The following is a 12334-nucleotide window of genomic DNA, read 5'->3' on the forward strand; positions in this document are numbered from 1 at the left end:
TTCAATTAAAAAGAAGGCTAGGCTTATAAAGTTTACAAGACAAACAATATAGATAAACTTGAAATGATCTACAAAACAAAGTTTGAGTGGAGTCTGAGCAATGTAAGTTAAAGGGTTAGTTCCCCCCAAAATGAACATTTTGTCATTTATTACTTATCCTCATGCCGTTCCACACCCGTAAGACCTTCGTTCATCTTCGGAACACAAATTAAGATATTTTAGTTGAAATCCGATGGCTCCGTTATGCCTGCATAGGGAGCAATGACACTTCCTCTCTCAAGATCCATAAAGGTACTAAAAACATATTTAAATGGGTTCATGTGAGTACAGTGGTTCAATATTAATATTATAAAGCGACGAGAATATTTTTGGAGCGCCAAAACAACAACAAAATAACGACTTATACAGTGATGGCCGATTTCAAAACACTGCTTCAGGAAGATTCGGAGCATAAATGAATCAGTGTATCGAATCTGCTGTTCGGAGCGCCAAAGTCACGTGATTTCAGCCGTTGGCAGTTTGACACGCGATCTGAATCATGATTCGATACACTGATTTTAGTACCTTTATGGATTTTGAGAGACGAAGAGTCATTGCTCACTATGGAGGCCTCACAGAGCCATCGGATTTCAACTAAAATATCTTAACTTGTGTTCTGAAGATGAACGAAGGGTGTGGAACGACATGAGGGTAAGTAATAAATGACAGAATTTTCATTTTTGGGTAAACTAACCCTTTAAGCAGTTCAGGTTGAATGAATTGCTGACCTTTAATTAGAGGGATTGTTGGAGCAAGTTTGAATTTAGAACTATAGCGCCCTCTAGTGATGATACAGGGCATTTATCATTCATTAATATGGTTTTGACCTTAAAGCCATTCAGTTAGAATTAAAGCAATAATTCACCCAAAAATGAAATTCTGTCATTTATTCACCCTCAAGTTGTTCCAAACCTGTTTGAATTTTTTCTTCTGCTGAACGCAAAAGAATATAATTTGATAAATATATGGGAAACCAAACAGTCTGGGCCCCATTAACTTCCAAAGTATGGAAAAAAAATACTATTGAAGTCAATGGACATTCTTCAAAATATCTTCTTTTGTGTTCAGCAGAAGAAAGAAATTCATATAGATTCATATTCATGTAGATGACAACATAATTTGGCAAAGTTTAGATCCAGTATGTAGATGTTTTACGGCAAGTTTGGCAACAGTTATATTGTTTGGGTCTTTTTTGGGGCAGAAACTAAAAAATGCTGAAATGGTTGGGTAGGACTATATCTTCTGCACAATTTCTCATTTTAGACACCTTAAGAAGACAAATAACAACAGGATTTAGAAATATACAAAATATCTATATTAAAATAGTATGAAATATCAGTATATTTTAAAAAATATATATATAAAAAAATGTGATTAAAGCTGATGAAATTAGCACATATGTAAAATAACACTCATATGAAGGCAACTGGAATAAAATATTTTACTTTCTTATGAAATAGTAATTAAGTATAAGTTAATTCTGTCCCTTAAAAATGTTTTGTACACTATTGGCATTTCTTCTTTATTGATATAGCCACACAGGGTAACCACACAGCTAACACAGCGTTATTATAGTTGACTAAAACTAAAAACTTAAAAACATATTTTCATTACTTGAAATAAAATAATATATTAAAAAACTTCAGCTTGTTGCCAAGGAAAAATTTCTCATTTTCATTTAACTTGATATACTAAAATAACTAAAACTGAAAATGAAATAAAATGAATAAAAAAAATATCATATTTAAAGGCCCGCTGAAGTGTCTTGGAACGCGTAGCATTATTCAATGTGCTGACGTAATTTCAACTGAAACAGGAAGACAGGGCAATATATCGAACAGCCCCGCCCCTTTTTAAAATAGCCAATAGTGTTTTGTTTATATCACAGCTCGGCCAGAATCGTTAAGCTGAATAAAACCTGTTTCCTTTTAATATCTAACCGTTTCTCCTCCTAATCTCCTCTATATCACTGTAAAATACAGCATTCTGTGCAGAATTTAAATGGGTCTGATACCTTTCGTGGTCTGAGCTGACTCGCGGTTATGATCCACTCTGTGTCCCTGGGCCAGAGCAGACTGTGCTCGCACTGCAGCGGTTCACGTTATACTAATGCGAAAATTAAAGACTTCATTTGCGCCAATGGAAAGCATATTTACACTGTCTGAATCGTTCCCTATTTTCTATATAGTGCACTATGTGCCATTCACCATGTAGAAACTAGTAAATGTTTGAACAAATGACTGATTTCAGCTGCAGCTTCAGTGTCTGTTGGTAGTGAAAGGAGGGGGCGGGACTTCAGATTCTAGAGAGCATTTGATTGGACAGAAGATTTGATGAGAAGCTGAAGTGCGATGTGATGTCATGAAATCCGTGATCCATTTTAGCGGAAGTGAGAGACTGTAAGTTTTGAATGCTTATATCTCCTAAATGTGAATTTTGTCATTGTTTTGGAACACACCAGCTTATTCATAACACTAACATATTCATACTAAAAGCTAAAAAACTTAAATATTGATTTCAGGGGGACTTTAAAACCCCCAAAAATGAATAAAAATGACAAAAATAAAATTACTAAAACTTTAAAATAAAAAGGAAAAAGGAAAATATAAAATTAATATAAAAATTAAAGCTAATTCAAACTATTAACTGATAAAACGATAACTGTCTAAGTGCTAAAATAACACTGCTTTTTACTTTCATGTGTTTTAAGGACAATTTTTAACGTAAATGAAAAGTGAAATAATTAACTTGACACAAAAATAAATTAAAAGCCTTAAAGCCTTTTAATATAAACTTTTGAAAATGTTATATTTTTTATGATTTTACATACACTATCACTTTAAATGCACATTTTAAAAGCTCACAAAAAACCTGCTGGATACACAACGAAGGTTCACGCCTATTTCCGCCATTTCGGCCAATCACAGGCTGATCCATTTCCCTTATATGGAATTGAACCCGCCTCGCTTTGTTGCTTCATCCAATGAAAAAGCCGCCAGAACTTGATTGGCTGTTGTTTATGGCGATACAATAACAGTATCAAAAAACGCTAGAGTGAGTGACCATTTGTTGAGACCGTCAGTGAAAGCGGTTACACGCCTACACAGAAAAACAAATCATTCATTAATACTTTACAGTCAGTTGTTAAATTAATCTACCGAGGATTATCAGCCCGTGAACCCTCCGCAGGAGTCGATAACCTCCTCAGTGTTTTTGAGCGAAAGGATGAAGTAGTTTCTGTGGCTCCGGAGCTGATCGCCAACTAACGTTACAGTATGCGGCTTACTGGGAATATATGACAAATTCTGATTTTATTCTATCCTGCAAGGAGATTCACCCATAGTTTGATACAGAAATGGTATCGCTGACCATTTTTTCTGTCTCTGGATCTTTTTCAAACCACCTGAATTTTCATACTTGAGCAGGACTGTGTGGTTTTGGCACATTAATATGCAAGCTCGAGGTGCAACATGTCTTTGTGCATGAATGCTAGGCAATCATAACTGATCTGGGGAACAACAAGGGGAAACTCCCCCTCGGAAGACTTCGGAACAATGACCGGACCAAGCGCCACCAGCAGCGGCGGCTCAACGGCCAAGATCAGCAGACACGGTCGGTCCAAGAGCACCAGTACCTACTGTCACACTACGGGTCCCGCTGCTGAAACCTCCTCGTCCACTGCCGCAAACAACACCGGTAGGTCGTCCGGTGAGGAAGACGAGAAAGACGGCGGGGTCCCGTTTTTCGTGAACAGGACGGGCTTTCCCATAGACGGTGTCACCTGGGAGAGAATGTGGTCGCACGTCACCAAAGTTCATCCTGATGGACAGGAGATGGTGGAGAGAATACGAAATGCAACACACCTCCCAAAAGTAAGTTGAAAGTAGTGGACTAGTGTATGTGTCTAAACATTTTTGGTAGTATATAGATTCCCAAAAATGCTCAAAAATATTGTCATGTAAGAAAGCTTGTCTATATGATATTTCTTGTTCAAATGGACAGTGGTCATACATTGGTATTACCATGTTTTTGGAAATCTTTTAAGTAGGATTACATAGTACATGATTGTAACATAATTTTTACCTTGGTATATATGTTACATTTTCATATAATTAATGACCACAGTACCATTTTTTTTAAAAAGTGATTTTAAGTTTGGGTTCAGAAAGTTTTTTGAAAGAAATTAATAGCTTTATTCCACATGGAAGCGTCCAATTGATCATAAGTGACAGTAATGACATTTACAATGTTACAGAAGATTGCTGTTTCAAATAAATGTTGCTCTTTTGAAATTTCTATTAATCAAAAAGTCCAGTTTCACAAAAATATTACGCAGCACAGCTGTTGTCAACATTGATATTAATAATAAATGTTTCTTGAGCACCAAATCAGTATATTAGAATGATTTCTGAAGGATCATGTGACTAAAGACGAGCATCACATGAATAAATTGTAATAATATTTAACAATATTACTGTTTTTACTGTACCAAATAAATGCAGCCTTATTGAGCATATGAGGCTTCTTTCAAAAACGTTAAAAGGTACTTTTGAAAAGTAGTGAATGCATATAGAAATGTCGGTAATCTTTTGGTAAAACTTCCAAATTGGTCTATATGAATCCTCATTTACAGGAACAGAGTTTATATATAAATAGCCTCTTACAAACTGCCATGCATGTGACCCAGTTTTCACGCAGAGAGGAAGTGTAGGCTATGTGATATGTGAGCGGATTTTCTCATCCATGTGTTTTCCAACACTATGCTACATTGTCCCTTGTCATCATTTAATTAAAAACCAGTCAAAGGACAGATTTGATCCAACCAATGACAACTATGCAGAAACATTCCTCTGTTAATGCACATTATTATGAGGAATGATGCCATGTGACATCTCAGGACTTCAATTAGGATTAGGATGCTGTCATGTCCCTTTATCACAATGTTGCTCTAACCTCCAAACATAAACCAATCAGGCCTGATCAGGCTTCATAGAGCATGCAAATGAAGGGCCTCGGAGGGGATAAAGCGAGTCTTAATCACAGACTAAGTAATCCCCAGTGCTCAGATAGACAGTATTCGCAGGGTCAAGATGTGTGTTTATAGTAGCTCTTTTGTTTTAGTAAACACTATTGTGCATTCCTACATGCTCAAATGTGCTGAAGCGTGCAGAAAAAAGGCGTCCGATAAGCATTGTGTCACTAGATCCCCAGATGTTAAAGTGATTTATTAAGGGACACTCCCCACCAGCAAGTGTTGAACAGGTGCTTGGAGTGAATCCGTCAGATCAGCCAGATTAGGAGTCACTCGAACGACCGCGACACGAGCCAGACATTCCTGTTAGATCCATTAAATGGAGTGACAGTCCATGGGAAAGTCCTAGCTGTGAACCCATAAATGACTGTATTGATAAAGAATCAGAGTCTCTTGTGGTAACCTTGGATCCGAGGACACTGCAGTTATGATGTAAACAAACCACATACCGGTACAGTGGTGTCAGTGTTGGTGCAGTTAAACAATATTCAGAGAGTCCATTATTTTTTCATAGCACATCTTGCAACTTTAAAATCATCTTCTGGCTTTGCTTTTTGGTATAATCCATTTGCTGGAGTGATATTAGGGATAATCCGTGTAATTCCTGTTTATTTTGTACTACAGTTTCCATAAAAATATTAAGCATGCAGCACAAGCACAACTGTTTTCAACATTGATATTAATAAGAAATTGTTATTAAGCATATTAGACTGATTTATGAAGGATCATATGACACTGAAGACTGGAGTAATGGCTGCTGGAATAAATCACAGGAATAAATGACATTTTAAAATATATTAATTTTTAATTTAAGTCTTGATGAGGCTTCTTTCAAAAACATTAAAACATTTTACTGACCCCAAACTTTCAAACGATTACCTAGATTTCTGTATGCATATACCTTTTGATAAAACATCTTTTGGATTTGGTTACTGATATAATCCTTTTGCTAGACTGTTACTGAGGATAAGCTGCATAATTCCTATTGTTTTGTCTAGCAGTTGGACCTTTACAGAAAACAAAACAGTCTTTGAGTCATCGTCGAAGTTACACAAATGTTTTTTTTATATACATATAAAATTGTTTTATCCAAATTGTATTTGTACTCTGCAATGACTTTTTTCTGTAACAACTTAAAAGTCCACATCTGTTCTCAGATGGACGAATGTTGTCGGTGGCTTTATCGTCACCTACAGCAAGTGAGTTTCAAGTTTCTGTACAGTCCCACGGGTGGGCAGAGGTCAGCTAACGGCTCTGTGAGTGTGGATTGTGGTCTATTTATTGCTGCTGACCTCCTTTCAGGGTAGCAGAGACCCAGTTGAGCCAGTGGAGTAGAGTGTAGACGTAAATGAAACCTCTCTCAGAGAATTCAGATCGTCACAATCAATATTCAGAGTGTCATTTGTATTTAGATACACTGTTTGGGAATTGATACTGAATTTAAAGACTGAACATAAATTAAATTGATACCTGCACTGCACTGTTATAAGATCATTTCGAGCAGCAGTGATTTTTTTATGCTTGACAAGGCTGTTTACTTGAGTAAAAATTAAAGTTTTAATTTCTATAAAAATATCGTATTAACCCCGAAATTTTAAATTGTAGTGTAAATAATAAAATGCAACCAATATGATCAGGCATAATTAGGAAAGCAAAATGAATATGCATGTCAAATCAAGCCGATATGCTTCCCGTATTATTTTTGTTGCTCACATAAAAGTTAAACTTGGTATTTTCATACAAATCCAGCTCTAATTTGGCAGAGGGCCTGTATAAATAATTAAATAAAACTAAAGAAAGTTTAGCAATTGATTTTTAAGATATTTTTTGTTAAAGGATTAGTTCACTTTCAAATTAAAATTTCTTGATAATTTACTCACCCCCATGTCATCCAAGATGTCCATGTCCTTCTTTCTTCAGTTGAAAAGAAATTAAGGTTTTTGATGAAAACAAATTTTTGTCAGTTTCAGTGCAGCTTCAAAGGGCTTTAAACGATACCAGACAAGTAATAAGTGTCTTATCTAGAGAAACCATCACTCATTTTCTAAATTTTTTACAATTTTTTATACATTTTAACCATAAATGCTTATCTTAAACTAGCTCTCTTCTTCTTCTTCTCTATTAGAAATCCGGTAGTGTAGACACTGCTAAGTGTATTACTGCCCTCCACAGGTCAAAGTTTGAACTAATTGTTATATACTTGCACTAGCATATTGTAGATGACAATTTTGTTCAAATTTTGACCTGTGGAGGGCAGTAATACACTTAGCAGTGTCTACACTGCTGGAATTCTAATAGAGAAGAAGAGAGCTAGTTCAAGATGAGCATTTATGGTTAAAATATATAAAATTTTAATTTTTTTTTTAGAAAATGAGTGATGGTTTCTCTAGATAAGACCCTTATTTCTCATCTGGGATCATGTAGAATGCTTTGAAGCTGCACTGAAACTGTAATTTTGACCTTCAACCGTTTGGAGGCCATTGAAGAATAATCCTGGAATGTTTTCATCAAAAACATTTGAGAAAATGTGTTCGTTTGGAAAATGTACTCGACTAGTAGTTAGTCAGTGTGTTCAAAAACACCATTTTAATGAGGCTGTAAGTTCTTATGACGGTTGTCACACCTTGGGTTTCTGAACACCTCTATGTTTAAGTGCTGAGAAAGAGGTGTGTGTTTGCAGGAAGCACGACTCTTTCAAAAGATATTCTATTCAGAACAACAGCATTGTTATTCTGCTGTCATAACACTGCCGCAGATTTAGACAGTTTTAAGAGGGGGCATCTGAAGTCACGAAAAGAGGGTGATATGACAAAATATCTCCTGCTACAAAAATATATGAGGCCTATTCATGTATTTGTCGGAACGTAAACAAACCTCTTGCTACTATAAATATGAAAATAAAAGCTACTGAGAAAATACAGTGTCACGTCACTCACGTGTAGCCTGTTTTGGTTTCGTTTTCTCTGTTTTCTGTTCCCGTTTTGCCTGCCTGATTTACTAGTTAATTTCCTTGATTGTTAATTAGTCCCACTGACTCCCACACACGTTCTGTTTCATCCTGATTACGTTTCCTCATGTTTATAAGCCCTGTGTTTCCTCAGTTCTTCATCCGGTATTGTTTATGGTAAAGTGTAGTTTGTTTTTCTCCTGTTTGTCTGTTTCTCTTGGATTATTAAAAGGACTTTCTGCCTTCATGTTGAGTCATGTGCGCGTTATACTACTCGTTACATACAGATGGCAGAGCATTGAATAATATTATTACCTAAAACAAAAAGGAAAATTGATTAAGCCAACTTATTTGAAAATTCGACTCATCAATATCCATGAAATAAATGTTTTAAACTACCAGAAAACATACAATACACTCTCAGAAAACATGGTACAAAAGCTGTCACTGGGACGGTACCCTTTAAAAAGTTTCTAATATGTACCGTTTAGGTACTTATATGTTCACTTTTGGTACCAATATGTACTTCTGAGGTACTAAAATGCAATCTTTTGATATAAAGGGTACCACCCCAGTGACATCTTCTGTACTTTTTTTTTCTCTGAGAGTCTATAAATAGGTCTTAGATTTCAGCAGTTTTACCCTAATAACAGACAAGTTACCATGATACCACCATCACCAAAAGTAATTAATTGTGTCTGCTTTACTATAAAATACACACTCATTGCGACACATTTAAAGGGGACATATGAAAATGACTTTTTACGTGTTTAAGTGCTATAATCGGGTCCCCAGTACATCTCTCAACCCAGAAAATGTGAAAAGGGACAACCCATTAACTTACATGTTTAGGTAAGCCTTTCTCTGCAAACGTGAAAATGAGCCGCTCAGATTTCTTATGATGTAGGAAGGGGATCTTATTATAATATTACCGCCTGTATGTATGTTTCCACCCAAGGCGCCACGAAGTAACAGCGGTGTACCAGTAACACTGGTCCTGGAGCACAGCTGTCCTGTACAGTTTAGCTACAACCCTGATCAAACACACTTGAATGTCTTTAGGATTACTAAAGTTACGTGAAGGAAGGTGAGTTGGGTCGGAGCAAAATTCTGCAGGACGGGGTAAAATCCACATTCTTGGCAGGGTTCCACTGGTAAAATTTGCATTCTAGGGGCTAAATATCATGTTATTTAGGGTCGTTAAAACCCGCGGCAACAGTGTTATAGCCCAGTTCCACGGGAAAACCGTGGACTTGGCAACACTGTTTGGAATCACAATCTTGTGGGCGTGAGCACAAGCTCATTTGCATTTAAAGGTACACACACCAAAATCAGTGCATTTTTTCTCTCACCCAAAATTAGGCAGGTAAAACATGGTATAATAAAAATATCCATGGGGTATTTTGAGCTGAAACTTAAGACATATTCTGGGGACACCTGAGACTTATATTACATCTTGTAAAAATGGGTCACCTTTGAAGGGGTAATTCACCCAAAAATGAAAATAATGTCATTTATTACTCGCCCTCATGTCGTTCCATACCCGTAAGACCTTCGTTCATCTTCAGAACACAAATTAAGATATTTTTGTTGAAATCCGATCGCTCCGTGAGGCTTGCATAGCCAGCAATGACATTTCCTCTCTCAAGATCCATTAATGTACTAAAAACATATTTAAAACAGTTCATGTGAGTACAGTGGTTCAATATTACCATTATAAAGCGACAAGAATATTTTTGGTGTGCCAAAAAAAACAAACTAACGACTTATAAAGTGATGGCTGATTTCAAAACACTGCTTGAGGAAGCTTCGGAGCACAATGAATCAGCGTGTCGAATTATGATTCGGATCGCGTGTCAAACTGCTGAAATCACGGCTGCGTCCGAAAACTGGAAAATGCTGCCTTCTGAGGACACATTTCAAGGTAGTAAGGCATCAAGGCACGTCCGAATCCAATGTTAGCTTCACTTCCTGTCTCATGAGATACCTTGCTCAGATCGATTTTTGAAGGAAGCATAGATGTATCCTTAGCTGCCTTTGATATCCCACAATCCTGTGCTTTCCATTCTGTGACAGTTGAGCTAGAAAAATAAAGATGGCGTCCGAAAGTTGCGTTTGCTGCTCAGTTTGTGTATAAATGTACGATTTAGACCAACATATTTCAATTTTGATATAATTTCTATCGAGAAATTACTACTGTAATAATTAAATATGTGTTTAGTTCTCACCAAAGCTCACGCTATATTGCTGTAGATCATTAAATTATTATGCTGCCTCAGAAGTCTGTCCGAAATCAGTTTTGTGAGATGCCTTCATGCACAAACGCTGCCGTACAAGTCACTCTATAAGAGTCATCTCTTATAAGACAGTGAGGCAGCAAGACAGCTACCTAGGTTTTCGGACGCAGCCCACGTGTCTTTGGCGCTCCGAACCGCTGATTCGACACAAAAGATTCATAATGCTCCGAAGCTTCATGAAGCAGTGTTTTGAAATCGGCCATCACTAAATAAGTCGTTATTTTGTTTTTTTGGCACACCAAAAATATTCTCGTTGCTTTATAATATTAATATTGAACCACTGTACTCACATGAACTGATTTAAATGTGTTTTTAGTACCTTTATGGATCTTGAGAGAGGAAGTATCATTGCTCCCTATGGAGGCCTCATGGAGCCATCGGATTTCAACAAAAATATCTTAATTTGCGTTCCGAAGATTAATGAAGGTCTTACAGGTGTGGAATTGCATGAGGCTGAGTAATAAATGACATTTTCATTTTTGGGTGAACTAATCCTTTAACAGATGCATAATTTTATGGTAAGTTAGAACAGTCTGAACTGCAACCGGTGACAAACGCTAATAATACAGTAAAATAAACTACTAACTAACTTTGACCAATTAACTAGCCCTATAAACATGAAAAAATAATTTATCATTCCTTTAGCCTACTCGGTAGAGCTGTGTTCTTTGTGTCACGGGAAGTTCGTAGGTTAAGGTGTCAAAAGTCCGGTGCCAATCAAAATGTGACTTTGCGAAACAGACTGTCCTTTAACCAAAATGTTGCTGTAGTAGCCTAATATTAATGCTATAAAATACACTTGGCAATTGTGATTTTTATAACAAAAAAAAAATAGTTCATTCCATTTCATCATTAAAATCCATTTTCACTATTATTTTGACTGAGGGGGCAGGACAGTGCAGCTGAGGCCCTGTAGTGCCGGCCCTGCATAGTACAGTGCATTTATGTGTTTCTTTATCATACGTTCAAAAGCTTCAAGTCAGCACAGACAGACAAGACTTTACTTCCCTACCTTTCTACAGTCTCTCATTCTCTCGCTTGGCAGAGAGAGATAAAGAGGAAACAGGAGATGATTCCCTTTCCTCCTGTGACCCAGTAGCTCTGGTCTCCTCAGCTGTCCTGCAACACATGCTTAATTCTGCCAGCCTTTTTGTGACAAGCTTTGGATTGAGACTGTTAATGTGGTGTAGTAAAGAGCCTGTTTTGGATAGAGGACAGATTTTTTCCTAGCTTTCATTAATTGCTTCTTTTCTTCTTATAAATGGAGGCTTGTGTGCGAGAGGACGACCTTTGTTCATTGCTAATTTTCTTCGCTGCCCTTTTGCAGTTAGAAGTGTCATTGTAAGGGTGGAAATGCTCAATGAGGCACTGTTTCTACAGATGATAAAGACTGATTGACAAATCTTCTTTTAGTTACAAGAGTAAAAAGGGCAATCCAGAAGTCACCTTGTGACTAGTTTATCAAATTTAGCTGGATAAAAGTGACACCCTTCATGATATGGAAACCATGATATATTTTTGATTCTTTGAAGAATAGAAAGTTCAAAAGAACAGCATTTATTTGAAATAGAAATCCTTTGTAACATTATAAATGTCTTTATTTCTTCTCTCTGTTTCATAGCACCCCGTGCCATCAGTTCCAAACTTTAAGCCATCGATGTCTGTGCCTGATTGGCTCCATGCCGTCCAGAACTACATGAGAAACCTGCAGTATCCTTTACCCTGCACAAACTGCTAATTCTGGGAAAGCATTCTAAAACTCTGCTTCTTCTGGATGCATTATGAATTCATTGGTACTCGTTCCTTTGGAGTGTCAGTTATGCTTTTTCGCTCCGTGTAATTTATTCAGTCAGCTTGAGTCACTCAAAGTGCCTTTTTGGTTGGAATGTCTCTTTAATGTAGAGTGATATTAGCCATGGACCTGCATATTTCTGGCACACTGATACTTACGGTTTTGATTAAGTCTTAGTTAGACATTACACCATCTATAGACTCTGTACTACTTTATAATTTGGGCAG

At 36.7% G+C, this 12334-nt stretch overlaps 1 protein-coding gene across 2 annotated transcripts in view; it reads left to right on the forward strand.

The window, feature by feature from the left end:
* Positions 1-3065: 3065 nt before the first annotated feature.
* The window catches only part of vash2 (vasohibin 2), a 40763-nt gene continuing 31494 nt past the window's right edge, over positions 3066-12334 (forward strand). The window contains exons 1-2 of one of the 2 annotated variants that reach the window (XM_048207383.1): positions 3066-3911; positions 11937-12025. In XM_048207383.1, coding sequence (XP_048063340.1) covers positions 3594-3911; positions 11937-12025 — 407 coding nt within the window. In that variant the 5' untranslated portion in view covers positions 3066-3593. The remainder of the gene's footprint in view (positions 3912-11936; positions 12026-12334) is intronic. The other variant, XM_048207382.1, reaches the window with a different exon arrangement.

The sequence above is a fragment of the Megalobrama amblycephala genome, linkage group LG11 (genome assembly GCF_018812025.1).
Source record: "Megalobrama amblycephala isolate DHTTF-2021 linkage group LG11, ASM1881202v1, whole genome shotgun sequence".
In the NCBI taxonomy this organism is placed as follows: domain Eukaryota; kingdom Metazoa; phylum Chordata; class Actinopteri; order Cypriniformes; family Xenocyprididae; genus Megalobrama; species Megalobrama amblycephala.